The following is a 27,013-nucleotide window of genomic DNA, read 5'->3' on the forward strand; positions in this document are numbered from 1 at the left end:
GGCCGACGGCAGCGCGAGCTCCGGCAGTTGGCGGTAGCGCGCAGGGCCAGTCACGCTCCGCACGGAGTCAGACGGGAGGGGGTGGGGGAAGTCTCCCCGCCCCCTTTTCTTTTTCTCGGAGGAGAGTGGTAAGGTTTACTCCCCTCTGACCGGAAGAGGGCGCTGCCACTGCCGCGCGCGCTTCAACAGCCCCTCTCGTCAAATTTCCCGTGGTGCCCGGCGCGGCGCGCGGGCGCTCTGGCGCTTTCTCTCTGGTGCCGGAGGTGGTTGGTGGCCTTTGGAGACTGTGCTGCCTGGCGCTTCCCCTCCCCGTCCTCCTCCTCTTCCTCACCCCGTCGCCTTCCGCGGGTCTTCAGCAGCCCCGCTCCCCGATACCGCCATGTCGTGCAACTACGTGGTGACGGCACAGAAGCCCACGGCCGTCAACAGCTGCGTCACCGGTAATGGCGGGAGGGGGGGTGCCGTGGAAAAAAGGCGGGGGGAGGGGAGGCGCGGGAGGAAGAAGTCGGTTAGGGGGCGGTTAACGGCCCGCGGTGCGTGGAGGGGAAGCCCAAAGCGAGGAGGGCCGCGTGGAGGGGGAGGAGCGGCGGCGGCGACGGGAGGAGCGGCTCCCCCTGCGGCCCCGGCAACTTCGCGATGTTTTCTCTCCGGCCCAGGACACTTCACCTCCGCGGAGGACCTGAACTTGCTCATCGCCAAGAACACCCGCCTGGAGATCTATGTGGTCACTGCGGAAGGGCTGCGGCCCGTCAAGGAGGTGGGCATGTATGGCAAGATCGCCGTCATGGAGCTCTTCCGGCCCAAGGTGAGCTTTGCTCTTAGGGAGGGCTGCGGGCGAATTTTGCACCCAGAGTCTTTTGGTTGTGTCCTGGAGCTGGATGGCCGCAACCAAATGCTGTCCCGGCATCGGGGCCCACATGATCTTCTCCTTGCAGCTGTTTGTTTGGCTGGCTTGTACCAGCTGTTCAAAGTTGGTGCTTAGTAAGCACCTTGTAATAGGCTCTGCATCTCCCTATTGTGCAGTGTTACTACTAGCTACAACAACTTAAAATTCAGAATTAAAAACAGCCAAAACAGAGGGTCCCTGCCTGCTAGCTGTTTGAACTGCATGTTTTCTTATATTCCAATAATACATGGGAAGACTTGTTTCAGTTCTGCTTTGAGGGTGCCTTTGAAAAGCATGTTTGCTTTTATGGTATGACTGTGTCCTCACAACTAGTGACTAGGCTGAATTTGGTACGTAAGGGTGATGTGCTCAATACCACTTTGCCATGAGCTGATGTGCATTCATGTTTGGTCCATTCATGTTTAACACAGTTGTGATTGGACTTTGAAGAGTGCTATTTCCAAAGTGGCTTCCTTTTCGTTGCTGCTGAGGAGATCAGTCCTGGGAACTGATTCCACCTTGGACTGATCTCTGGAGGGAGGAGATATATCTGGCTCTGCCAGCCTGTCAAAGGCTTCAGCAAACTACCTAAAGAGCAATGCCTTGTGGAGCATTTGAGGCAAGATGGATGTCATCCATTAACTGAAGTTTTCCAGGAACCTTCAGAAATGGTGATTGAGTTTTTAATGGTCTTTCTAATTCACAATGCATCTACCTGGCATCCAAATAAAATTGACAGAACTACACTTTGAATTTCAGGAGGTACTGAGGCTAAAGTCAGTGCAGCTGTTGTCCATCATAGAAAGAAGAAATGCTAAATGGAAAGCAAACCACACAATGAAGAGTTTTCAAAGCATTAGTTTACATCACAAGTTTTTTATTTGTATTATAAATTGTAAACATCTTTGTGTTTCTGTGGGAAAAGTGGAGTGTAAATCTTCTAAATAAATGAAAAGTTAAATATGTTCTCTGGTCCAAGGTGTGGTTGAGGAGGCTTTTTCAGTTGAATCCTTTTTGGCAAGACTTTCTAATTGTATTGTTTCTCCTAAGGGGGAGAGCAAGGATTTGCTCTTTATTCTGACAGCAAAATATAATGCCTGCATCCTTGAATACAAACAAAGTGGGGAGAGCATTGACATTATCACCCGAGCCCATGGCAATGTGCAGGTAAGCGGGGAGATTGGCTTAGGACTGCTTAACATTGTTGTGTATTTTGTGTAGTCCATGTTCAACCTAAGGAACGATGCCGTTCAGGTAACCATTCTTGTTGTGCTACATCTAACAATCTGCTGGGTAGATAACTGAACAGGCCATCTCCTCAGCACTTTTCTGTTGGGGTTTGAGTCTTGGTCTTCTTCTACCAATTTACTGTTACAATGTATTTTCTTTCGATGACTGTCATGTGCTTGTAGCTCTGCTTGTTTACACCACCACTTGTATAATGTTCATATTTATTTGACTCTTTTTACTCACCCAGCTTTTCATACTGTCCAAAATCAAACATACATTTTGCTGTCTGATCCCAACAGTCATTATGAACCTGCACTCTATGACCGAATTCTGTCCTGCAGAAAGCTGATATTTGCACAGTGATTAGTATGTGCAGGAGGGGAAATAGGGGTAGGGCTGTTACCTTCATTCCATGCTTGTGAACTTTTTGAAGGTATCTGGTTGGCCACTCATTGGAGCTGGAGAAGGGGGCCAGGGATCATGCCAACACTTGTGTTGTGCTTCTGAGGCTGTCTGAACTCCTTTTCAACTGCTGGGAGAACTGGGGCTTGTTTTGTCATGCTCTGATACAGAGGCATTTGGAGCAGCTTAGACACACACCACAACTTTGTTTTTTGCAGTCTTCAGATAAGGACTAGACCAAGTGAAAAATGAATATAAGATTTTAGCTGCAGTTCATTCATTTTCAGCTTTTTATTCTTGTTATAAAAAAGCATGCTTATACATTCCATTGCGGCACCCATAACCTAGGTTTAAGGTGTCATTTAGCTTCTAGCTTTCATATCTAAGTTTCTAACACTGGAAGCCTTCATTGGCCTCCTCAAATCTATTTCAAATCGATATGAGAAAGGGGGCTTAGCGAAAATTGCCTCCTACTGGGTCAAAGATGCCTCTGCTGGGTCAACAAGCCATCTGTGAATGGAAAGACAGCAGAGAAGTACAGCCCAGTATTTCTTTACAGCATGAGGACAATCTTTATGAGGAGCTGTCATACAGCAGAAGATTCTGCTTGTGTTAAAGGGCAAAGAGCAGACTGGTACTTTTTACAAATACAGCTAATACAGGGGTAACACAATACAGAATTGGAAAGTATGGACTGAGCATGCACAAACTTACTATATAAAGCATCTAGTTTAACAATGAAAGGCAGAACCCATCATTCATTTGTCACATATTTAAACTGGCAATATTTGTTTGACACTGATTATAAGGCACAGGAATACCAACAGAGAAAATATTAGTGCTAGTAGAAACAGGGTACAGCGTATGTTGTAGGAAAAACTTTTTCAAACTTGAAGTAGAAGAAATTACTAGCTAGTGAACAAAAGCCAATTTGATAGATTTCAGAGGGCTCCATCCTGCATATTTCACTCAAACTGCAACATCAGACATGAAGCTTGCTGAAATGGTTTTCCCTGTTTTCTTCTAGGATCGTATTGGTCGTCCCTCGGAGACAGGTATAATTGGTATAATTGACCCAGAGTGCAGGATGATAGGACTGCGACTCTATGATGGCCTCTTCAAGGTCATTCCTCTGGAACGGGAAAATAAGGAATTAAAGGCGTTTAACATACGATTGGAGGAGCTGCAGGTCATTGATGTCAAGTTCCTGTATGGGTGCCAGCCTCCAACCATCTGTTTCGTTTACCAGGTACCAATATTGGGTCTGTGTGTTATAATGGAAATTGCTGGCAGAGCAAGTGGTGGCCAGTAGTCTCGGAACACTTTTTGATTCAGGGCTATTGCTAATGTCTAGGTTTTTGTATCTGTCAAAGCACACTTGTAAAAAGCAAAACATTTTGTCTGTGTTTGTGATATTTCAGTTTTTATTTATTTGTAGACTGCAAAACTTGTCCCTTTTTATATTGGTATTCTGTTTTCTGCATCACATCATATGATATCATCATCTGTTTTCTGCATTACGTCGTATGATATCATCAACTGAACGGCCTGCTTATGTGACAATCCTGCTTTAAAAGCTTTTAATCATGATACTTCTTTTTCCTGTATCAAGTTGGCTTGTTTTATTGTTGTTCAGGCACTTTCTATTCATCTGGGGGTAGGGAGATCCATCTGTGAGACATAACTCCCATCACATGGGTTATTCATAAAATAGCAAGATCTGACAGTATTAATATTTCCAGCTTAGTATAACGATGTTGCTGCCCTATTTCCCAATGAACCATGCATTCTTGTGTAATGGTTGTTAGGCAACATGTCTGCCAACAAACTGTTTAATATAGCGTAGCCAATGTTTTTCACAGTAATGAGAGGCATGTGTTTTAGCTCTACATTCTCGTATAAGGGATTTAAAATTGTTTACAAAAGTGGGATGGGAATTTTTTTAGGGCTGTGTATGGCCCCCCTCATCTGATTTGTCTTATCTGGTGCTTCCAGCTAGCCCTGATCCAGCCCCCAAAACAAACTGGGAGCCTTTACAGGTTTTAATTTAAGATTGGCTCCTCCTCTTCTTCCCCTTTCCATGTTGAGTTACAGTTTAAAATCCTGATAAAACTTTTAGATGGTGTGTGTGTGTGAGAGAGAGGAAACCCTTGCAAGCTTCATCTCCTGGTCTCCTCATGTTGGCCCAATAAAATATCAGCACATATTTTTCTTGCTTTATTGGTGTAGGTAAGAATCCTTCCCTGTACCCATTCTTGGCTTCAGAGTGTATGTGCCACATAATATTAGAGCTTGGTTTGCTAGCATGCCAACTGAAAATGCTTATTCATTGCAGTGAAGTTGGAGCAGAGTTATTTTATTTTTACTTCCACTTGAGATGCCACTGTTTGGTAGACAAAATGTCACATCCTTGTTTAGTTCAGAATAATGACCAGCTCCAGGTTCCATATTCCTTGTCACAAATCTGGGTTTTTCAAAACTCTTAGCCAGGAGTGGGTGGGGTGAAATGGATGCTTTTCAGTAAACACACTTTCAAAGATCCCTTGGACAGGTAGAACTGGTTGTGTGGATCCAAGCCACTGCACTTTTTTTAAAAAAAAAATGTGTTCTTATTATAGAACATAGACATAAAATCATAGAGTTGGAAGGGACCCCAAGGATCATCTAGTCCAACCCACTGCAATGCAGAGATCCCAACACACAGTCCCTCATCCAATTTGAAACCATACTGGACCCTGTTTAGCTTTGCAAATGTGCTAGCAGTTTTATTGCTGCACCACTAGGACAATGCAGATCACACCAGTGATAGAAAATACACTTAATCCTTTTCAGCAATACCTATATAGAAATGAAAGGTTTTGGTTGAAATAATGAGAACTCAGTTTTGGACCTCCAGACTATATCCTCCTCAAATTTGCTCCTAAGGGTTGGGGGAACCCTCTGGAACAGATTTATTTGTGCCATTCATGACAATACCTGTTGTTTCCATCTCTAGGATCCCCAGGGCCGGCATGTCAAGACATATGAAGTGTCTTTACGTGAGAAGGAGTTTAACAAGGGACCCTGGAAACAGGAGAATGTGGAGGCTGAAGCCTCCATGGTGATTGCAGGTCAGTTCATCTACATAAAATATCTTTATCTGTAGACGCTTAAAAATAAGCTTGCGGCTTCCTGCGTATGGAAAAAGCAGCATTTTTTTCTTATTTCAGAAGCCAACTGTGTATACTTCTCAAGAATATTCCCTGTATCTTCTCCTGCAGTCATCTTGCAGCATCTGCTTCCCATTCTCCTGGTGGGATTCATGTTGCAGTGGAACGCCTTACTTTCCTACTCACTAATTCTCCATATTTGTTACCTTTTGTGCCCATAACTTCTTGCAGTAGTTAGCCATATATCTCTGTCCTAGTAGGATCTAGCTTCAGCCCTGGTAAATTATCTCTAGCCACTGCTCAGACTTAACTGGCTTATAAAAGCTAGCCGGGAAGGGCTGGGCGATGGGCTCTGCGGGGTGGTGAATGCTTCCCTCTGTGAGGGAACATTCCCAGATCCGCTGAAAGAGGCGGTCATTAAACCGCTTCTTAAAAAACCATCTTTAGACCCGGCCAGTATGGCCAACTATCGCCCAGTCTCAAGTCTTCCATTCTTGGGCAAGGTGATTGAGCGTGTGGTTGCTGAACAACTCCAGGCACGCCTGGAGGATGCGGACCATTTGGATCCCTTCCAATCAGGGTTCAGGCCTCATCATGGGACTGAAACTGCCTTGGTCGCACTGGTTGATGATCTCCGGCGAGCTAGGGACAAAGGTGAGAGTTGTTTCCTAGTTCTGCTGGATCTCTCAGCGGCCTTTGATACAATCGACCATAACATCCTTCTGGACCGTCTAGAGGGGTTGGGAGCTGGGGGCACTGTTATACAGTGGTTTCGCTCCTTTCTCCTGGGCCGTGTTCAGAAAGTGGTGGTGGGGGATGAGTGTTCAGACCCTTGGGCCCTCACTTGTGGGGTGCCTCAGGGTTCCGTCCTCTCCCCCATGCTTTTTAACATCTATATGAAGCCGCTGGGAGAGATCATCAGGGGGTTTGGACTGGGTGTCCATCAATATGCAGATGATACCCAGCTCTACCTTTCTTTCAAATCAGAACCAGTGAAGGCGGTGAAGGTCCTGTGTGAGTGCCTGGAGGCGGTTGGAGGATGGATGGCGGCTAATGGATTGAAGTTGAATCCTGACAAGACAGAAGTACTGTTTTTGGGGGACAGGGGGCGGGCTGGTGTGGAGGACTCCCTGGTCCTGAATGGGGTAACTGTGCCCCTGAAGGACCAGGTGCGTAGCCTGGGAGTCATTTTGGACTCACAGCTGTCCATGGAGGCACAGGTCAATTCTGTATCCAGGGCAGCTGTCTACCAACTCCACCTGGTACGCAGGCTGAGACCCTACCTGCCCGCTGACTGTCTGGCCAGAGTGGTGCATGCTCTAGTTATCTCCCGCTTGGACTACTGCAATGCGCTCTACGTGGGGCTACCTTTGAAGGTGACTCGGAAACTACAACTAATCCAGAATGCGGCAGCTAGACTGGTGACTGGGGGCGGCCGCCGAGACCACATAACACCGGTCTTGAAAGACCTACATTGGCTCCCAGTACGTTTCCGAGCACAATTCAAAGTGTTGGTGTTGACCTTTAAAGCCCTAAACGGCTTCGGCCCAGTATACCTGAAGGAGCGTCTCCACCCCCATCGTTCTGCCCGGACACTGAGGTCCAGCGCCGAGGGCCTTCTGGCGGTTCCCTCATTGCGAGAAGCGAAGCTACAGGGAACCAGGCAGAGGGCCTTTTCGGTGGTGGCGCCCGCCCTGTGGAATGCCCTCCCATCGGATGTCAAGGTGATGGACAACTACCTGACATTCAGAAAACATCTTAAGGCGGCCCTATTCAGGGAAGCTTTTAATGTATGATATTTTAGTGTTTTTTGGTTTCTGTGGAAGCCGCCCAGAGTGGCTGGGGAAACCCAGCCAGATGGGCGGGGTACAAATAATAAATTATTATTATTATATTATTATTAACGATTTCAGCTGCCTAGAGGTTAAAAAAACAGCAGTTGCTTCTTGTATAGCAACCATCAGGTACAATATAATGGGGAAGCTCTGTGAACCAGAGCTTCCAATTTTCTTGATTATGCTGTAGCATCTTTATAGTTCAGCCCAAATGAAATTGCATAAATCCTGCAATTCATTGAAGTGGCTTATAAGAGCATCGTGTTCTCCCCTCTTGTACAGCTTTGCAAATGATGACATATGGAGCATTAGTCACTGCATTGCTTCTCCTTTCCAAATCTGGCTCCATGACACTGTAATGGCTTTGCTTCTCTCTCTCTCTCTCTCTCTTTCCCTCTTCTCTCTGGAGAACCGGGTTCGCGTCTCCACTCCTCCACATGCAGCTGCTGGGTGACCTTGGGCTAGTCACACTTCTTTGAAGTCTCTCAGCCCCACTGAGAGAGAATGTTAGCCGCTTTGAGACTCTTTCGGGTAGTGATAAAGCGGGATATCAAATCCAAACTCTTCTTCTTCTTCTTCTTCTTCTTCTCTCTCTCTCTCTCTCTCTCTCTCTCTCTCTCTCTTTCTCTCCCTCTCCTGCTCCCCTCTCTGTCTCTGCTTTAAAAAATGTTTTTAATGGTTTTCAGATTTGCTTCTCATTTAACAAGAAGTCCAAAAGCAACTAGGCTTTTGAGGCTACAAGAGGGAAGAGAAAATGAGCCGTGTGTGGCTGCATCAGCACTACCCAGTATACTTACAGGGCAAACCTGTGAATTGTAACACATGGCTTGTTTTCCTTGTAGACATAACGTAGTGGCACATTCTGGTGGGTGTGTTAACACAGCATGGTGGAGCATGGAGTCCCTATAGCTCCTGAATATTTCAGGTGCTTGCTTGTTTTAGGATTTGAATGTCTTTACGATTCTATCTCTCTATGGCTTTCTGAGAGAGAAACAGAGGAGTGTGTTAGAAAGAAAAACTTGAGACTTAGAAACTATGTTTGGTTGTTTACCAGAGTACATAAAGACTCAAACTGCATCCAGTGTCTTCAGGATGCTCTTCAGATTTACCAATGCTTAGGAACATACCTCTGAGTGCAAAGATCTGAAGAAAACCACATGCCCTAGGATATTGTGGGTGGAATTTGTGCATGTGCACCCCCCAGTTTACCCCTTTGTTTGATCAGGCAACTTCCTAGACAAAGCTACAGAGTCAACCGGATGGGCAAGTTGATAAGTGTCTTAAGGCTAGTTCAGGATATACTGTATTTTTCTGTGTCTAATACTATATTTTTTCCCTATTTTATCAAGTTTAAATTTGGGGGGGGGTGTCATCTTATAGACAGTGCATATGGGGGATTAGAGGCCTGCAAAGAATATGTAAACTTAATTAATTTTCTTGTCAGCCTATATTTAATGTGGTGTAATAAGGCTGTCCAAAGGTGAATTCAGTTGCAAGATGAAAAACTCATTGTGAAATAACAGCTGCACTTGTTGCTGCTAATAGATATCACTAACATTATGCAACCAGATATATGTTTAGCATGTTGACTTCCTTAAATTCCTCTCTTGGTTTGTTACTTCTCTCTTAGTCCTTGGTGTATGTGTTCACTCTACTTACAAACTGCTTTGTTCCCTTGAAAAGGTGGCTGTCTTTCTGTGGTCAACAGGAGATTCTGTGTGTATCAAACTGCAGTTAGGTGAGAATACAATTAAGTGCACAAAAAGCAGAAATGGGAGGATCACATACAGAATAAGAAGAAAGGGGAAAGGGAGATCTTTTATTTATTTATTTATTTACTTACTTACTTACTTACTTACTTACTTACTTACTAGAATCTCTTTTCTTGCTGAATATTCCTTTCTTCTGTTTGTGATGCTTAAAAAGAAAATAAAAAATCACGTGCCTGTTCCAAACACATTCCTTACAGTGCCTGAGCCATTTGGAGGGGCTATAATCATTGGACAAGAATCCATCACCTACCACAACGGTGATAAATATTTGGCTATAGCCCCACCCATCATCAAGGTGAGTACATGTTTCTCTTTGAAATATATTTTGTTTAAAGTGGGAGTACCATCCACTATGTGTGTGAATGTGGTATGGTTTACTATATTGACTACCTCAAAATTGGATGGGGGGATATTTTTATGAACCTACCTGTGTTGAAAACCTTCTTTCCCATGATTTTTGAGGTTTGCTATAGAAAGGTACAAGTATTTGCCTATCCTGAATGCTTTGCTTGCCCTCTGAGAGCAAACTGATTCAGTGATCAGCCCATAAAGCACTGCTGTTAATCAAATCAGTTCTCTTTGACTTCTGTGATATGGGCATGTAGCTAGATAGTATGTGATGTTGTCACAATCAGTATGTGATTCCTGATTAAGGAAAGTAGAGGCATTTCCTAACTAAGCAGGAGATAGGGGAATGAATGACAGTGAACATTTTTGAAAAGGGGAAATATTTCCCTTCCCTTCCAACAAAGCACAATTTTCCACACAGAAATGAAAACAGGTGAATTGGCACAGTCTAGATTGTGTAGTTTTAAAGCAACTTTACAGAGCCTTGAAGGGGCAGCATGTGCGAGACTCATCAGGTGGTATCTCTGTTGACCTCATCACAGCAACATATGGTAAACGCAACGGTCAATAAGTAAAATGTAATGGCCTATCAGTCAAGATTGCTAAAACTAAAGTCTCTCTACCAATAACAGCTGTGGCAACACAAGAAGGATAAGACCAGGATATTTTATGTTAAGCGATTCGTTTAGATTTTTCACTTTCTTTAAAGCTTCCCAAATGCTTTAGACGCCATTTTTAGGAGGGAAATCAAAGTATTCAAAGAGCAGTTCAGTGTAAATGCCATCTTGGTTCTCTGAAGAGTTCTAAATAATGCCTCTTTTGTGAAACAGCAAAGTACAATCGTATGTCACAACCGTGTGGATCCAAATGGGTCTCGTTACCTTCTGGGGGACATGGAAGGCCGCCTCTTCATGCTACTACTGGAGAAGGAGGAGCAGATGGATGGTGGCATCAGTCTCAAGGACTTGCGTGTGGAGCTTCTTGGAGAGGTAGTTCTTATTCCTTCCTCCCATTTCTGGGGCATTTGGTGTGAAACAAATTGGCAAAGCCATTTGGGCAGTTAAAGTGAAGGTGGAGAAAGAACCCCTAGCAAAGATTGACAGCTTGAATCTTTCTCCAAACACTAACTTTCAGTGCTGTCTCATAAAGCATTTGCACCCAGCTTGCCCTAAGAAACCCAAGCAGTGCTGTGTTACCTAAAGAATTGTCTTAGAGAATCAAGAAATGTAGGATTTCCCTCAGTTGTGACTCTCTGTCTCTGTGAGAGGATTTGTCTCAGATCTAATTGTGCTTTCATTTCTTTGTTTTATTTTATTTATTATAACATTTGTATCCAGTCTTCCTCAAATGAGCTCTGAGTAGTGTGTTCATCTCACAAAAATCCAGTGAGGTAGATTAGGCCAAGAAAAGAGTCCATGCTTTTCCAAGGCTGTTCACCGAGTTATATGGTCACGAGGAGTTGAATCTTGGTTTCCTCTAGAAGACCTCCAGGTTCTGTCTGCAGCACCACACTAGCTTGTTTCAGAACCTGAAGACTGGCAATTCTCTTCATTTGTTGTAAAATATAAGCAGATTAACAAAGTATTTGTAAAGTTGCATTCCACCTTGAGGGCCCCTTGGGGCAGAACAATAATTTTAAAATACTTTTAATAAATAGTAATTAACTGCATAAATAAATGTTTTTAAAAGACTTACTTTTTCTGTATTTTATTCTCAACTAGACATCCATTGCTGAATGCCTGACTTATTTAGATAATGGCGTTGTGTTTGTTGGCTCTCGGCTTGGGGACTCCCAACTTGTGAAGGTAAAATGTAGCCCTCAGTGAACCTGTCAATTTTTCACCTGTAAATAGTTGCTCAGCTATATTCTACCAGATGTAATTTTAAATGCTATGGGCGGGTGACCACTGAATTTATTTCCATCATCTCTTGGAGCTCTGTGTAGTATTTTTGGCGGGCTCTGTTCTATTTTTGTTTTCTTGAGAAATTTAATCTTATTTTCATTCCTAGCTCAACGTAGACAGTAATGAGCAAGGATCATATGTTGTCGCCATGGAAACCTTCACCAATCTTGGCCCCATTGTGGACATGTGTGTGGTAGATCTTGAAAGGCAAGGCCAAGGGCAGGTAAATTTTGGTTCTTCCTTCCCTATGAAATGTCTGACCTCACTAGGAGCGGTGTTTTGTGTACTTTAAAAAATAATGCTGCATTTTAATCTCATCTTTCCTCTTAAGTTATTCAGAGGAATAACTGAGGTCCTCCCTCATTTTATCCCCAGAACAACCCTGTATGGTGGGTTAGGCTGATAAACAGCCCATGACCTAGCCCATGATCATCCAGTGGCTAAACAGAACTTTGAACAAGGGTCTGATATGCTATCCTTACGTTGCATGATTTTAGAGGAAACTTTTCCTTTTATTTTCTGTCCTTTGTAAAGGCCTTTGGCTATATACAATAAAAATGGACTTGACCATGACATGCTATCCAATGGGCATCACAGTGTGCTCATACACCTACTGAGGCCCCATGCCCTTCCCAGTTTTTAATTAAAAAAGATTTTTTGGGGGGGGGGTCCCTTTGCAGGCAAAGGTTGCCTCCTTTTTTGCCTCTTTTTATTTTGTTTTAAAAGATCTAGGGGTTTTGGTATGTTTTTTGTATGGTGGTGGTAGGTGAGGAATTTCTGACCATCGCCAGATTTACTTCTGTGAATAGGTGTCTTGTGTGCACATGGCAGTTTCTTAGGTTTCCAAATGTGACCCAGGGCACTGTCTAGTTAATCTGATGATAGATTGAAAATTGTTGCTCCTCTCCAGCCATGAATGTGCTAAAGTAGAGAGACAATTTCTGAGAACTTTAACTTAGCCCCCTAAGTAGTGGGTCCATTCTGGAAATATATTTTATTTCCTACAGAGGCTGTAATATATTGTCTCCCTTCAGAGGTTTGCTTAAATGCCTCTGGTAGATTGTAGGAAAAGCTTCCTTATATTCAAGAACTGAACTGGATTAAATGCAATGTCACCCATTTAATATGACCATTATTAATGTCAGAGTGTTTTAATGGCTGTTCTCTGCTTTCCCCAGCTGGTTACTTGCTCTGGTGCTTTTAAGGAGGGCTCTCTGAGGATCATCCGGAATGGAATTGGCATTCATGAACATGCCAGCATTGATCTCCCAGGGATTAAAGGTGTGTCATCATGATATAAATTAATAATTTGTGGCACGCTCTGAAGTGAGGATAATGCATATTGCTCAAAATGTTTTGAGCAATATGCCAATGTTGTCACATAGGAAATTTTGTGAATGAGCTTTTCACGCTAAATAAAAGCAAACACATGATTCTAGCCCTCATGGGTGTCCAGAAAAGATTAGAAAATGGTGGGCAAGTGGTTACTGAAGACTTACACAGGAGGCTGGCAGGTTTTGGGTAGATAAGATTGTATATTTCAATGCTTTTCTGTTCCTTCTTTCAAGTTGCCTTTCTTTACTCTTCTTTCTTTACCTTCTGTATCATGTTCTTTACCTTTGTTCTGTATTCTGTAGAGGCTAAAATCTTAGACTGGGAGAAGATTACATAATGGTTTGTATAATTTATTCTAGCCTAGAACTGAGAATAGTTGGCACAGGGTAAACACTGTATGGTGCTTTAGAAGTAGTGAGGCAGGAGAACGTGCCGGCTTGGTACTTCTGAGTTATGAGATCCCTTGGTCTTTTGTGTTCTCTTGGTAAAATATCTTTTTATGTCTCTGCACTGCAGGATTGTGGCCTCTGAGGTCAGACTCACATCGTGAAACTGATAATACCTTAGTGCTGTCTTTTGTGGGTCAAACCAGGTAGGAGAAATGCTGATGTTTTGTAGGGCTGAAAGTGGAGTTGAAAATTTGTATGTCTTTGCTGATAATTTTGACCAGGTCTTCCTACGTTTTGCAGGGTTTTGATGCTGAATGGGGAGGAAGTAGAGGAGACCGAATTGACAGGATTTGTGGATGATCAGCAGACCTTTTTCTGTGGCAATGTAGCCCACCAGCAGCTAATCCAGGTAACAAGCAAGCGTTTCTTGAAGATGAAACCTTTAAAGTAGGAGTGGCTAACTTCTCACCCTCTGATTGTTGCCAGACTACAGTTCACATTATCTCTATCCAGAGAAATCCATTCTGGCTGGGCTGAAGGGACCTGAAGGGCAACATCTGGAGGGCAACAAGTTAGCCACCACTGCTTTTAAAGTATGCATCCTATCAGGAGTGAAATATCAGGACTGTGATGCATGAACAGAGGCCTAAAAACAACTTTCCTTTGAGTCAGGAAGAGATACCTATTTTTGTTTCTTTCTTTAGATAACATCTGCTTCAGTACGGCTTGTCACTCAGGAGCCCAAAGCCCTTGCAAGTGAATGGAAAGAGCCAAATGGGAAGAACATCAGTGTGGCTTCCTGTAACAGCAGTCAAGTGGTGGTGGCTGTGGGGAGAGTGTTGTACTATCTAGAGATCCACCCCCAGGAACTCAAGCAGATAAGGTGCATGTGAACTGCAGGTGGGACATTTTGTGCTGACTCTCTTAGACTCACTGTAATACTGACATGTTTCCTCCTTGTCAGCTGCACAGAGATGGAGCATGAAGTGGCCTGCCTGGACATCACTCCCCTGGGAGACACCAGTGGCATGTCCCCTCTGTGTGCTATTGGCCTTTGGACTGACATCTCAGCCCGTATTCTTAAGCTGCCCTCGTTTGACCTCTTACACAAGGAGATGTTGGGAGGAGGTATGAGCGGCTTGTGTGTTTTCTATATTGGGAAAGGCAAATACTGCTAAGGGCGATCTGAACGAACTCTGTTCCACTTTCTGCAGAGATCATCCCACGTTCCATTCTGATGACCACTTTTGAGAATAGCCATTACCTGCTTTGTGCCCTGGGAGATGGGGCTCTCTTCTACTTTGGACTGAACATTGAGACAGGTGAGGTTTTAGGCTCCTCCTCCTCAAACTTTCTTTCTCTGTAACAGTCATTTTGAGGGCCAACTTAGATATGACATCCAGAGATTCGTGATGATGTATGTTGCCATTGTTATTGAAGGTGACAGCTGCTGCCAAACAGTTCAACAATTTCCCTTTACGCCATTTGCTTCATTTCAGTTATGTACATTAAATCATCCCCAAAATGGTGCATGCCCCACAGAGCATGCAAATACTAATACACTATGTGTATGTTGGCCCCAATGGGGGAAAGAGTTTAAACAAAGAAAGCAGCATGCAGGGAAAGGGTTAACACACACACAACACCCTGACTCTTACCCAGATCCCCTTCTCTCCCACACACTTTTATCTTAAAACAAACACAGCGGGTGTCTAATTGCAGATGTTCTGTTCCTAGAATCTGGTTTGGCCTTGAGAATAGAACATTTGGGAGATTCTCCCCCAAAAGACTGCAATCTACTTAGGATATCTATACTGAGAGACTGTTGCCTGCTTCTTCTGGGCAGCTGTTTTAAGGGAAACTTTCTGCTTTCTGTCTGGAATGGATTTCTCTGGAAAGTGAAAAGACACAGTGGTCTTGATACTCTTTAGCCGAGTGAGAGAATTTAGTGGCTTAATCTGCATGTGGTGGACCAACAGCAGTGACACTCCTGCTAGTTTATTTCCCCCCTTGCTTTCTCTTGGTAGGTAACCCCTCCTGCTATACTTTCCCACAACAGGTTTGCTGAGTGATCGTAAGAAAGTGACACTGGGAACCCAGCCCACTGTTTTAAGGACCTTTCGCTCCCTCTCCACCACCAATGTGTTTGCCTGCTCTGACCGCCCGACTGTGATATACAGCAGCAACCACAAACTGGTCTTCTCCAATGTCAATCTTAAGGAGGTGAACTACATGTGCCCTCTCAACTCAGATGGGTACCCTGACAGGTGGGTGTGCTCTGTTTCTCCTCTTTAAGAAGCCTATTTTTCCACAGAGCATCAACGCTGCCTCCCTGCTCAGCCCTACTTGATATGTGGACACGACAGTTCTCTTCTGGCTGTTTCAGAGCGAGTATATGGTAGCAATGAACACTGGCAATACTCAATCTTCTGGGTCTGCCTGCTTAGACATTATAGAGATCACAAAGCTAGCTTTTTTGCTTTCAAAATCCAGTATTGAAACAATAGCAAAATAGCAAAGCAGTCTTCTAAATGATGAGCAAAAAGTAATCCTTTACATCAGGGTTATTCACTTGAGTGTGAAGGAGATGGCTTTTTGATTTCCTGTTCCTTCTCTTCTCCTTTAAACTTCTGATAGGTTCCCCTGCTTTTAAATGAACTGCCTCTGATTCCTCCCACAGCCAGTTTAAAATCTTCAGAAAGCAATTGGAAATTATGCAGTTATTGGGGGGCGTCGTGGATGGATTATTGTTTTGTTTGTTACGTTATGTATTCATATTCCTCCCCCCGCTCATCAGAGGGACCTTAGTTCACCCCATATTGGAATAAATCATCTGCGTTTTCATGGTATATTTCAGTCCCAACATCTAACTGTATGTTACCTGAAATTATTATTCATCCTATGATACCACTGACTGATTCTGGTGTTTTTTAAATCTTTCATTGTATTCATTCAAGTTGATAAGTAACCAGGATAAGTAGAGTGCCTGGTAAGCTACTCCTTAGTGTTTTGCATCATTTATTCTGAAGTGGGGCTGATAGTTCATAAACTAATTTCCTTCAGGAGTGGGGAGAATACAGTTATGAGGTAGAACAGGCATGAGGTTGGTGTGTGCATATGTTCTCTTTTACTGTGGCTTTCCAAAGGAAGTTTCGGAAGCTAAAAAGACAGGTTGATGGGGAATACTGTTGGGAGAAGAGAAGAAACAAACTTGGTGTCAATACCACAGTCCCTCTGCCTTTTCACAATCATCCCCCCTATAACAGGTTTATCTATCATGGGGAACTGGTGGCCCTTCAGGTTTTGTTTGATTCATTGATACCAGCTAGCATGACCAGTGGTCAGGGGTGATGGAAGTTGAAGTCCCATAGGTTCCGCATCCCTAGTCTACGTTATCAATGCAAGGATTGTATTCCACTCCCTGCACAACCTTCCTTCCCCTGCCTCTTACTATCCACATGCTTTATTTGTTCCTGGTGTCTGTGTAGGAAGTCCTTGGTAAAGCAAGAAATCTCATTTAACATATATTACTTCTTTTGCTATGATACTTATCTTTTTAACTTACTGCAAGTCTTGGTAGGATAAATACCAGCACTGATGCATTTCTTAAACTGTGGGTTATTTTATTGCTTTAGTTAGCTATGTGGATAGGAACCCTAGATTCAAGAGGCCCTATGTGTAGTGGTGGAAGAACAATTTTTTAAATTTAAAGTGAAATGCCTTATATGTCCTTATTTTGCAGCCTGGCTTTAGCCAACAACAGCACTTTGACCATTGGCACCATTGATGAAATTCAGAAGTTGCACATCCGTACTGTTCCCCTTTATGAGTCACCCAGGTGAGCAAAGCGAGAAAAGAGTACCTCCAGGGGCTCTAATAGAGAGGTTTTAGGGGTGGGATAGAGTGATATCATTTCTGTCTGCATTCCTGTGACAATGTAGAAAGCAGCATAGGTAGGAGTGTATTAGTAGTTGTAGCTTTGTTTATTCTTGCCTTACCTATGTGTCCCTTTTTGTCATGCAGGAAGATCTGTTATCAGGAAGTATCTCAGTGTTTTGGCGTACTCTCCAGTCGCATTGAAGTTCAGGATGCCAGTGGAGGCACCACTGCACTGAGACCCAGTGCAAGCACCCAGGTGAAAGGAACTTCCTTGCAGATACCTCTCTGCAATATGCCATGCAAGCAGCTGGCATTGGTATCATGATTTCTTGCAGCTACATCAGAGGGAATTTATTTTGCTTAGCATTCTGATCATTCCTGCTTTTGTGAGATTGAGTGCTTTTAGCAGGCTAGTCTTGTCCTTTCCTTGCACAATAGTATAATTTGAGTGGATAGTTGTGTGTGGCTTTTGAATTCAATGTCTCTGTTTTATGCTAGGAACAAATATTTTGGGCTGCCCAACACATTGAGGCACCTCCAGTTATTCAAACTTTGTCTCCTAGTTTTCTAGTGTCAAAATGTCCTGGGGATCTGCTCATAACTTTACTTAAGTTTCTCTTTTTTATGAACAGATCCCCAGGGGATTTTGACCCTTTTTCTAGGCTAATTTCCAAGTGCCTCTTCAGTAAACAGGAAACCTGGCAATACAGATCTGCTACTTAATTCTCCCTGACCCTTTCCATTGCCTTCTTCCCCTCCAATCCATATATGGTCCTATTCTTCATATGCTTGGTGTATCTTGATCTCTGATGTATGTTCATGGTCAGAAGGAAAGGATATGTTTGACTCATTCATTGGGGTTAGGTTATTTCCGTTTCCATGGCCTCCAGAAGTAGTTTGAAAGAGTTATTCTTCCCTTCATGTTTCAGGCCCTCTCCAGCAGTGTGAGTTCCAGCAAGTTGTTCTCTAGCAGCACAGCCCCACATGAGACCTCATTTGGTGAAGAGGTAGAGGTGCACAACCTACTCATCATAGATCAGCATACATTTGAAGGTATTCCTCCTCTGCTACTAATTTCCCTTATGAGAAGTCTGCTTTTTGAGAGGCATTTAATCATGTGAAACTGGGACTGGGACTGGGAAGGGTAACTTGGAAGCACATGCTGGCACGAGAATGTGCTGGACAGACATTTTTTTTAGTTTCATAGTTACCTATGTCTAACTAGATGCTCCAGCTGAGCTTTCTCTCATTTTTTCACTTTTTTGTCTTCAGTTCTTCATGCTCACCAGTTTCTGCAGAATGAGTATGCACTAAGCCTTGTCTCCTGCAAGCTGGGCAAAGACCCCAACACATATTTTATTGTGGGCACAGCTATGGTGTATCCTGATGAGGCCGAACCGAAGCAGGGGCGTATTGTGGTGTTCCACTATTCTGATGGTAAGAGTTGGAGGTTTGAATCAGATTTTCACATTCCCCCAGGGACTTCATGAGCTTGATTGTGATCTCTGCTTCTGCATACTTTTTAAGGCCCTCTGGATATTGCTGTTTTTGCCTGCAGAATTGTCTCTTGCTTATGAGCGGTTTTAGCTTCCAGGGTCTTCTATTGTAAAAGTCTTGCACATGGTTTTCAATGTTATAAGAACTGCCTTAATTGCTTCAAGTGGGGAAAAATAAGCATATCAGGGAAACCATTTTTTAAAATCACAGCTTCTTGCAATGACATGAATTCATTGCAACTTGTTGCCATTTTTGAGCAGCTTCTTGACCTATCTTGTCTCTCCCAATCGTCAATAGGGAATACTTTAGGGAGATTGCATGGGTAATACTAGTTTAATGTGGTGTTGGGAATCATTTTGAGCGACACGTGTACAAATAAAGTGACAATAGTTATATGCTAACTGTGCCACAGAAGGATTTCTTTTTCATCGGAGAAATGAAAGCTGTTGATGAAATTACTGTCAAGTTGTTATGTTGCACGAAAAAGACAAACAACATATTAAAATCATGAATCTGAATAAAATGTCAAGCACTGTTGTTGATCCTTCGTGACATGCTATTTTAGTGTTGCAAGAGTGGGATAGAGCATTCAGAGAGGCAGAGAAATAGCAATCACTATAGCAGTTCCCATCCCAACAAACACCAATGCCATACAGGGCTAGGCCTCTTCCCACTTCAGAGACCTCATGTTTCTTATACAGAAAAAACTTGGTATAGTCAATGGAGGAGGCTGCATTGTGTGGCACAGACCTTCCTACTCTCACCACTAAACTGTGCCTATAGTGAAACATTAAGCACATGCATGCATGCAGCGCTTCCAAGGCCAGTCTATCATAGAACTGTAGAGTTGGAAGGGACCCTGAGGATCATCTCATCCAACCCCCTGCAATGCAGGAATAGGCAGCTGTCCCATACGGGGATCTAACTTGTAACTTGGTGTTATCAGTACCATAATAATGCTCTGGCTATAGCTAAGTCTAGCTCCTCATTGAGATGTGGGCAGCACATGCCCTTTTTAAGTACTGTTGTATTGATGTGTATCCTAGGTAAATTGCAGAGTCTGGCTGAGAAAGAAGTGAAAGGAGCTGTTTATTCCATGGTGGAATTCAATGGAAAACTCTTAGCTAGCATAAACAGCACGGTAAGGCTTCCAAGAGCTTTCGCATCCATGTCTTTCAGGGCTGGGGTTATTTGAGCAGGAGTGCACCTGACCCTGTTGTGATGTCCCTGGCTCTGTCTCAGCTGTGACATACACCTTTCTGTTCTGCCAGGTGCGGCTATATGAGTGGACAGCAGAGAAGGAGCTTCGCACCGAATGCAATCATTACAACAACATCATGGCCCTCTATGTGAAGACAAAGGGAGACTTCATCTTAGTTGGAGATCTAATGCGCTCTGTCCTTTTGCTTGCCTATAAGCCCATGGAAGGGAACTTTGAAGAGGTATTGATTATGGTTGTTACCTTATTGAGTACAGCAGTCAAGAGGCCCTCATAAAGAGCTTCAGAAAAGAAAATAACATTTGACAGGAACAGGGGCAGCTTTTCATGACTTTTGGCCACGGTGTTCTCACAACAGCGCGTTAAAGGGAGGAGTTTTGAACTTGACTTGTCAAGCCTACTTGACCAAGGCTGGCCTTATCACTGATTGGTGTAAGATGTGTGCCTCAGGCTGCAGATGTTTGGATTTCAGTCTTTAAAGGCAACTAAATTGTCAATTCAGTGTGTGCTTATTATTGGAAGGGAGGCATCATATGGACTTCCCACCTCAGGAGCCAAGTATCTTGGGCTGACTGGCCCTCTTCATTTCACCCCATATTCAAGGCAGTTTGGAGTTCAGTATTGGCCACATTTGTGGAATGAATAAATATTTGTCTAAAGATGATTAACAGTAGCTTAGAATTTTCTGCCTGAGGCAGAGATTGGAACCACATACTTACATGCATGTATAAATGCATATATATTCTGCTGAGGCTGGTTTCTTCCACACAAAGTCTTTCTTGTGCTGCATTCCACTATCTTTGTCCTGCCTCTCACCCCATTATTATTAGTTGTCCTTTGGGGTACAAAATATCCTATAGCTACAGTGCAGTTTTGATTGTGCTAGGAATATAATGAATTTCAACAGCAAATGACTTATCCTTCCCTTTTAGATCGCTCGTGACTTTAATCCAAACTGGATGAGTGCTGTGGAAATTTTGGACGATGACAACTTCTTAGGGGCAGAGAATGCATTTAACTTGTTTGTGTGCCAGAAGGACAGGTGAGATGCCTCCCCAAAAGGATGGATTGAAGCAGCATGCATGTGGCAACTACACCTGGGAATTGAGATGTGGTGGTTGCCCTGTCATTTCTCCTAGCTGATTTTCTGTGTTGCAGTGCTGCCACAACTGATGAGGAGCGCCAGCATCTGCAGGAGTTTGGGCTGTTCCACCTGGGGGAGTTTGTCAATGTCTTCTGTCATGGGTCTCTGGTCATGCAGAATCTGGGCGAAACATCCACACCAACACAGGGCTCGGTCCTTTTTGGCACAGTCAATGGAATGATTGGTAAGGTTAGAGCCAGCCAGGGACCTTCTATCTCTCCATGTAGTAATGAAAAATGTCCCATTCACTGTTTGCTGATATGGAATATGGGGATGGGGTGGGACACTGCTAACTTGGAGTTTTAGTAAAAGGGATTGAAGTAATAGAGACCTTGGGTGAAGAATATACATGCACGTCCCGCTATCTGAACACAATGCTTTCCCAGGAAATTGTTCATTTGCATAACAAGCTGGTGGTTTCCATTATTTCCTATTGGAACATTTATAATCTGTGATTTGTCTGCTCCCCCTCTCTCCCTGGTTTATGTCTCAAACTGCTGTAGCCAAAAAGCAAAAGACAAAGGAAAAACTGCTGCCTGTCTGATCTCTCCTGCTCCCTGAATTGTCCAATCTTTCTCCCTCCCTCCCTTGCAGTTCAGCTTTTAAATTAGGCAGCATCCTCAAAGTCCTTAGGTGGAGATTGAAATGATAACTCTTGAATACAGTTTGAAAATATCGTTTTAACAGTTGTCCTTCTCCATAGGACTGGTGACTTCGCTGTCAGAAAGCTGGTATAATCTCCTGCTGGATGTGCAGAACCGACTTAACAAAGTCATTAAGAGTGTAGGAAAGATCGAACACTCCTTATATCCTTTCTTTGTCTCACCATTGTCCTATTCATTGTGCAAAATGCTTAAGAATACTATGTCATAAATTCCATGCGTATTGAACCAGAGCAGATTCCAACGTATGGTTAGCAGAGTAAAAGAACTTTAAAACGTTGCAGGATTCCCCCAAAAATAGACTCGAGGCAATTAATCTTTCATCCAGCAGAGCTTTACTGCTACTGAAGGTAAATGAGCATAATGGTCACAAATCCAATACATTCAGGACTGGCCCTGTCCATAAGAAATCCAGTTGCAGCTGACTTGACTTAAACTTACAATAACTTACAGTAAGACTAAACCTTAACACTAAGTATGCTATATGCAGAGCATCACACCAGAAGGAAAGAGAGATAGAAAAGAGTGAAACCCAGGCTTCTACTGGCCTCATTATATAGTCAGCATGACCTTGACAGAAAGAGATAACAGAACTAGTTCATGAACCTTCTGCTTGTTTCTTTCACACTGAGAAGCTTCCAGAACCCTCTTGAATTAATTAGAATAGGAAAATACACACCAGATCAGTACTTTCTGTACCAAGAAAAGCAAACTGACATACTAGACGCAGTACAAGGATATTTTTAAAAGGCTGGTCCCTGCCTACAGACTTTACAACACATAGCAATAAATGAAAGAATGGGGAGGGGAGGAAGGGAAGGAGCATGAATGTAATCTGAACCCCAAATGACCAACACGGTTATAAGAATGGAAGAGGAGAAAGGACTTAAAAGAGATGTGTGTCAAAGAGAGAGATCTAAAAATCTTTCTAAGGAAGATGAACAAAGTGAACATCACATGACAGGGCAGTCCGAGCATAGATAGCAACCAGAGTTAAAGATGAGGAATGACAAAAAGGAAGCCTTAACTAAGAGAGGAGTGGGGTGCAATGAATAATAATAATAATAATAATAATAATAATAATAATAAATTTTATTTATATCACGCCCTCCCCAGCCGAAGCCGGGCTCAGGGCGGCTAACAACAATACATATAGATACATATAGAAAGACATTATGTATTTTTTAAAGTAGGGTTACAATTTTATCTTGATTTTACTGTCTTTTTGTATACTGCTTTGAGGTTTTTTGTTTTTTACAATCAAGCAGTGTATAAACTTTATGAAATAAATAAGATGGTAGCTGCAGAAAGCTTTCTGCAGACCACAGTGATCGATTGGGTGTTTAAGCAGTGATACAATCTTTTAGGTGTCCCAATTAATTATAGGAAGGTCCGTTAATGTTACACTGCACCACTTTTGTCATGTGTTTACTCATGCCATTTTTGTTCGTGAAGAGCATGAGAATCTGTAAGAGTTTGTTCTTTTAAGGCTGGTGTTGCCAAATGGTTTGTTTCCTTGATTCATGACTGTACCTGGAGATCATTTCATACAGAACGCAAGACAGAGCCAGCTACAGGATTTATTGATGGAGACTTAATTGAAAGCTTTTTGGACATCAGCCGACCCAAGATGCAAGAAGTTGTGGCTAATCTACAGGTAGGATGGGAAAACTAATCACCTGTTAGAAGTTCTTGGGACAGCCTTTCTCATTGTTGAGAGGCCATAATGCTGTGCTCACTAGCGTGGGAGCAAATACCATTAAACTTGGCGAGTCTTCGTTGTTTTTGTTAGCGTACAAAGCATTGCCCTAACAAGAAACTAAGAAGCGGTATACACCTTCACTGTTGTTTCCACAGGTGGCTTCTGACGCCTCTTTTTGTTTCAGATTGATGATGGCAGCGGAATGAAGAGGGAAGCCACAGTGGATGACCTGATCAAGATTGTGGAAGAGCTCACCCGTATCCACTAGCTGGATGAGGAGATACTTTGCAGCTCCTTCCTCCGTGCTAGCGTATGGAGTCTTTCCCATCTGCAGCTGGGGTCCTCTAGCCAGTTGCCCTGTAACACTTTAGAGGCAGTAGCAACGCGCCTGGGTGAAAGTGGGGAATCTCTCTGAACTGAAGCCATCTCGCTAAGGGACTTGTGGATGCAATGTTGGCTGTTGATGACATAAGGTTCTGCTTGGATTCACCAACCCAGTACTGGTCTCAGCCAGTTGTTCCCATTGAGTAATGGCTAGCAGTTGGCAAAGGTGCACCCCCTACCTAGACTCTTCCCACAGCTCATTCACCGTTGTCTTTTAGTATCTTTTTTGGATTTTTCTTTTTGTTGTTCCTTGTGTTTTGAAGTGGGAGTCTTTTTTTCCTCTTCATCTATTCGGATGGTGTATGGCTAGATGGCTGTGTCTGGTGTCAGGGAGATGGGAGTTGTGCCTGTCTGGGTAGGGAACTCAAGTGGGTCGAAGGCTGCTCTTCCCCTGGGCCTTTCTGCTCATTCAGGGAGAAGGGGCTGGAAAACAAAAAAATAAAATAAAAAATTCTGTTGTTGGTTTTGGAATTTTACCAAATAAAAGTAGTCCAAGAGGAAAAGTTTGGCTGTCATAATCTCCCCCACTCTACTTCAGTATCTCTATCAGGCCAGGGGGAGAAAATCTTACATTTCACACGCTTGTAACACATTGCATTGCACACAAGAGCACGGAAGGTCTGGCAAGCTGTCCTTGAGCATTTTACACAGAAAGATGGAATGTTGTTTTTTTAATTTATTTTTTATTCCATTTCAGCAAGGGTACCTGAGCTATACATATACAGTGGTACCTCAGGTTAAGTACTTAATTCGTTCTGGAGGTCCGTTCTTAACCTGAAACTGTTCTTAACCTGAAGCACCACTTTAGCTAATGCGGCCTCCCGCTGCTGCCGCCGCGCCGCCGAAGCACGATTTCTGTTCTCATACTGAAGCAAAGTTCTTAACCTGAAGCACTACTTCTGGGTTAGCGGAGTCTGTAACCTGAAGTGTATGTAACCCGAGGTACCACTGTAGAGGTAGTTACCTGACCAGACTCTTGCCAGTTTCCTTAAGAAATCCCTTTATTTAGCTGTGTTTCCAAGTGATGCCCACTGCAGTCTTGGATGGCTGATACAACAAGGTCTCATATGCAGACAGACTTCGTGTTTGCGGTCAACCTCAGGTGGAAGACATCATTCATTATCTGTTAGCCTGCCATTATATAGAGACCCAAGATACTGCTTTCTGAAACCTTTATTCACACAAGCAAGCAGGAATACTCTGGCAGAAAACGTTTGGTTTCTTTTGAGTGACAGTAATAGTTTTACAACACAGTGTGGCCCTCTATGCACTGGCTGCAAAAAAGAATCTGGAAAAATGAGCTAGATAAAATTTCTATGAATTGTTGTGATTCGTAGTATTAGGGGTACATAACACAAAGACAAAACAAAATACAACACAAAAATGGCAGCCTAACAGTGTTTAACATTAAGGTTAAGCGGAGGAAATTACAGAAATTTCTAGTATACGTAAATTGAATGTAACATTTTTATTCCCATATTGCAAGAAAGCTGCTTTCAATGAATTAGCACCTATGAATTTGATAAGATCTAAAGTGCAGTTGGGTGTCTGGAGGGCCACCTGGTGTTGGGAAATTTATTTTATCAAGCCTCCATAAACTACAATTCTGCATTTTTTCCCCCTTCAACACCAAATTCCAGACTTTGTTTCACCAGTTCTCAGACATGGGAGGAGAGCTCTCTCCACTTTGGCAACTGCTAAAAGGAATAGGAGTTAGGGTTTGTTTGGGGGGGGGGGGGCATCTGCAGTTGATCCTCTGAAAACGGAATACTGTAATTAATATACAAATAATTAAAATAAAATATAAATGACCATGAGAAGAGGCAATTGCACAGGGGCAAATGTCATTACCGTCTCCTTAGCTATCGGGTCTCTGCCTTGCTCAGCTTCAGCTGTGTTGTCTGCCACTCGTGAAGACCAAAGTCGCCTCATTATTTTTCCCCTACAAACAAAGCTAAGCACAGAGCAGGGGGAACCCTGCTGTCTAGTGGGTTTGCAGCTCTACCAAAGGATTCTGTGCACTTGTCTTAGGGTACTGTATACTGGAGGAGGGGTGTGTTGTCTCGCATTTGCAGGTGGTGAAATGATGTACACTTCCCTGTAATGCCCAGCTGAGGGCAGCATGTTTCTTAAACGTCTCACAGCCTATAAATGGAACAGTTCCCATCACCTGCGATAGCAGGAAGCCATGTCCTGTACAAATTCTTGTGCACTTGATGATTGTGGCCTCTGGCTTCCCATCGCTTCTAAAGAGATGCCAAGACACTGTTGCTGACAGTCTGGCAGACATTTAGCCTCATTATTTATGTTTCATTGTACAATTCAGTTACTAAGATGAGGTGCTAAATCTTCTGGTGCCAAAGGTTGCAAGCTTCCCGTAAAACAGCGTATCCTTCAAAAGGTTTTCCCTTGGCGCAGGGTGTTTGGAAACGTTTCTTGTATAAGAGATACTGGCCATGTAACCTTACACAGAGCTGTAAACCTTCCTGTGTAGCGAATGGCCAAGTTGTTTTATAGTAAGAGCGTTCACAGAGAGCCTGGCTGCACTCCCAGAAGGAATGATTAAGAGATCTGAAACTTCAGTGTTGTTAAGACTATTACAGTCTATTCCCAGCAGTTCTCTTGGTTTGGCCTGGAATAAACTAACAGCATCTCATAGCTTTAACCAGGATGGCTACTTTCTCTTTGCAAGATCTCTGTTCATGTGCACAAACATGCTCACAAGTGAATAAGTTCATGGGTGTTCTCAGATTAGCAAGACAGCTAGGCATACCTCTCGATTCTCCTTACAGTGCTTTCCTTCATCTTTCATGCTTCTGAGATTTACTTTTGAAATGGTAAGACTTGGGGGGTGGGAACTGCTCCTGACGAAATGGGGCCATGGTACCACCACCAGGCTAGTACCTAAAAACTTTTATATTAGAGGAGAATTGCCGCCAAGTCAACACACATTAAGATGGCTGTTTGCTTTAATGTAGGGAAGCAGTCATGGTTCCATATCTGCATTCTCCTCATCCCTCCTGCCATTGAATATATAGATCAGCTCCCCATCAGCAAGATCCTTGCATGTCCTTTTTCTATGTATGGAGTTGCAGAGTATTGCTCCTACCTAACAGGACCAAATATAGCAATAGTTTTTGGCTTGTAGGTGGCATCCAATAACAGCTATAGTATACCTCTGAATACTAGCTGCCACTTCGGACAAAACTGGGAGGCAGGGGCTGTTGCTTTCATGCCTTGCTTTGGTGGCTTCATGGAAGCATCTGGCAGGACACA

General features: G+C 43.3%; 2 protein-coding genes across 4 annotated transcripts in view; one reads left to right on the plus strand and one right to left on the minus strand.

Moving 5' to 3' along the window:
- The window catches only part of TKFC (triokinase and FMN cyclase), a 160,780-nt gene extending 160,333 nt beyond the window's left edge, over window positions 1-447 (minus strand). For 2 of the 3 annotated variants that reach the window (XM_083498108.1, XM_083498111.1), the window contains exon 1: window positions 332-447. The gene's annotated coding sequence lies outside the window, so the exon portion shown is untranslated. The remainder of the gene's footprint in view (window positions 1-331) is intronic. The other variant, XM_083498112.1, reaches the window with a different exon arrangement.
- DDB1 (damage specific DNA binding protein 1) lies at window positions 50-24,240 on the plus strand. Its single transcript, XM_083497992.1, has 27 exons — window positions 50-440; window positions 657-805; window positions 1,937-2,053; window positions 3,546-3,767; window positions 5,514-5,628; window positions 9,472-9,569; window positions 10,453-10,611; window positions 11,344-11,427; window positions 11,633-11,749; window positions 12,705-12,807; window positions 13,378-13,453; window positions 13,551-13,659; window positions 13,955-14,133; window positions 14,215-14,378; window positions 14,465-14,572; window positions 15,310-15,517; window positions 16,993-17,088; window positions 17,274-17,385; window positions 18,059-18,182; window positions 18,402-18,566; window positions 19,673-19,767; window positions 19,898-20,068; window positions 20,778-20,887; window positions 21,004-21,173; window positions 21,693-21,795; window positions 23,185-23,308; window positions 23,538-24,240. Exons 1-27 carry the CDS (start codon window positions 380-382, stop codon window positions 23,619-23,621), a joined length of 3,423 nt encoding a protein of 1,140 aa, XP_083354118.1. The 5' UTR covers window positions 50-379; the 3' UTR covers window positions 23,622-24,240.
- Window positions 24,241-27,013: the final 2,773 nt, after the last annotated feature.

Source organism: Podarcis liolepis (genome assembly GCF_965112155.1).
Source record: "Podarcis liolepis genome assembly, chromosome: 1".
In the NCBI taxonomy this organism is placed as follows: Eukaryota; Metazoa; Chordata; class Lepidosauria; order Squamata; family Lacertidae; genus Podarcis; species Podarcis liolepis.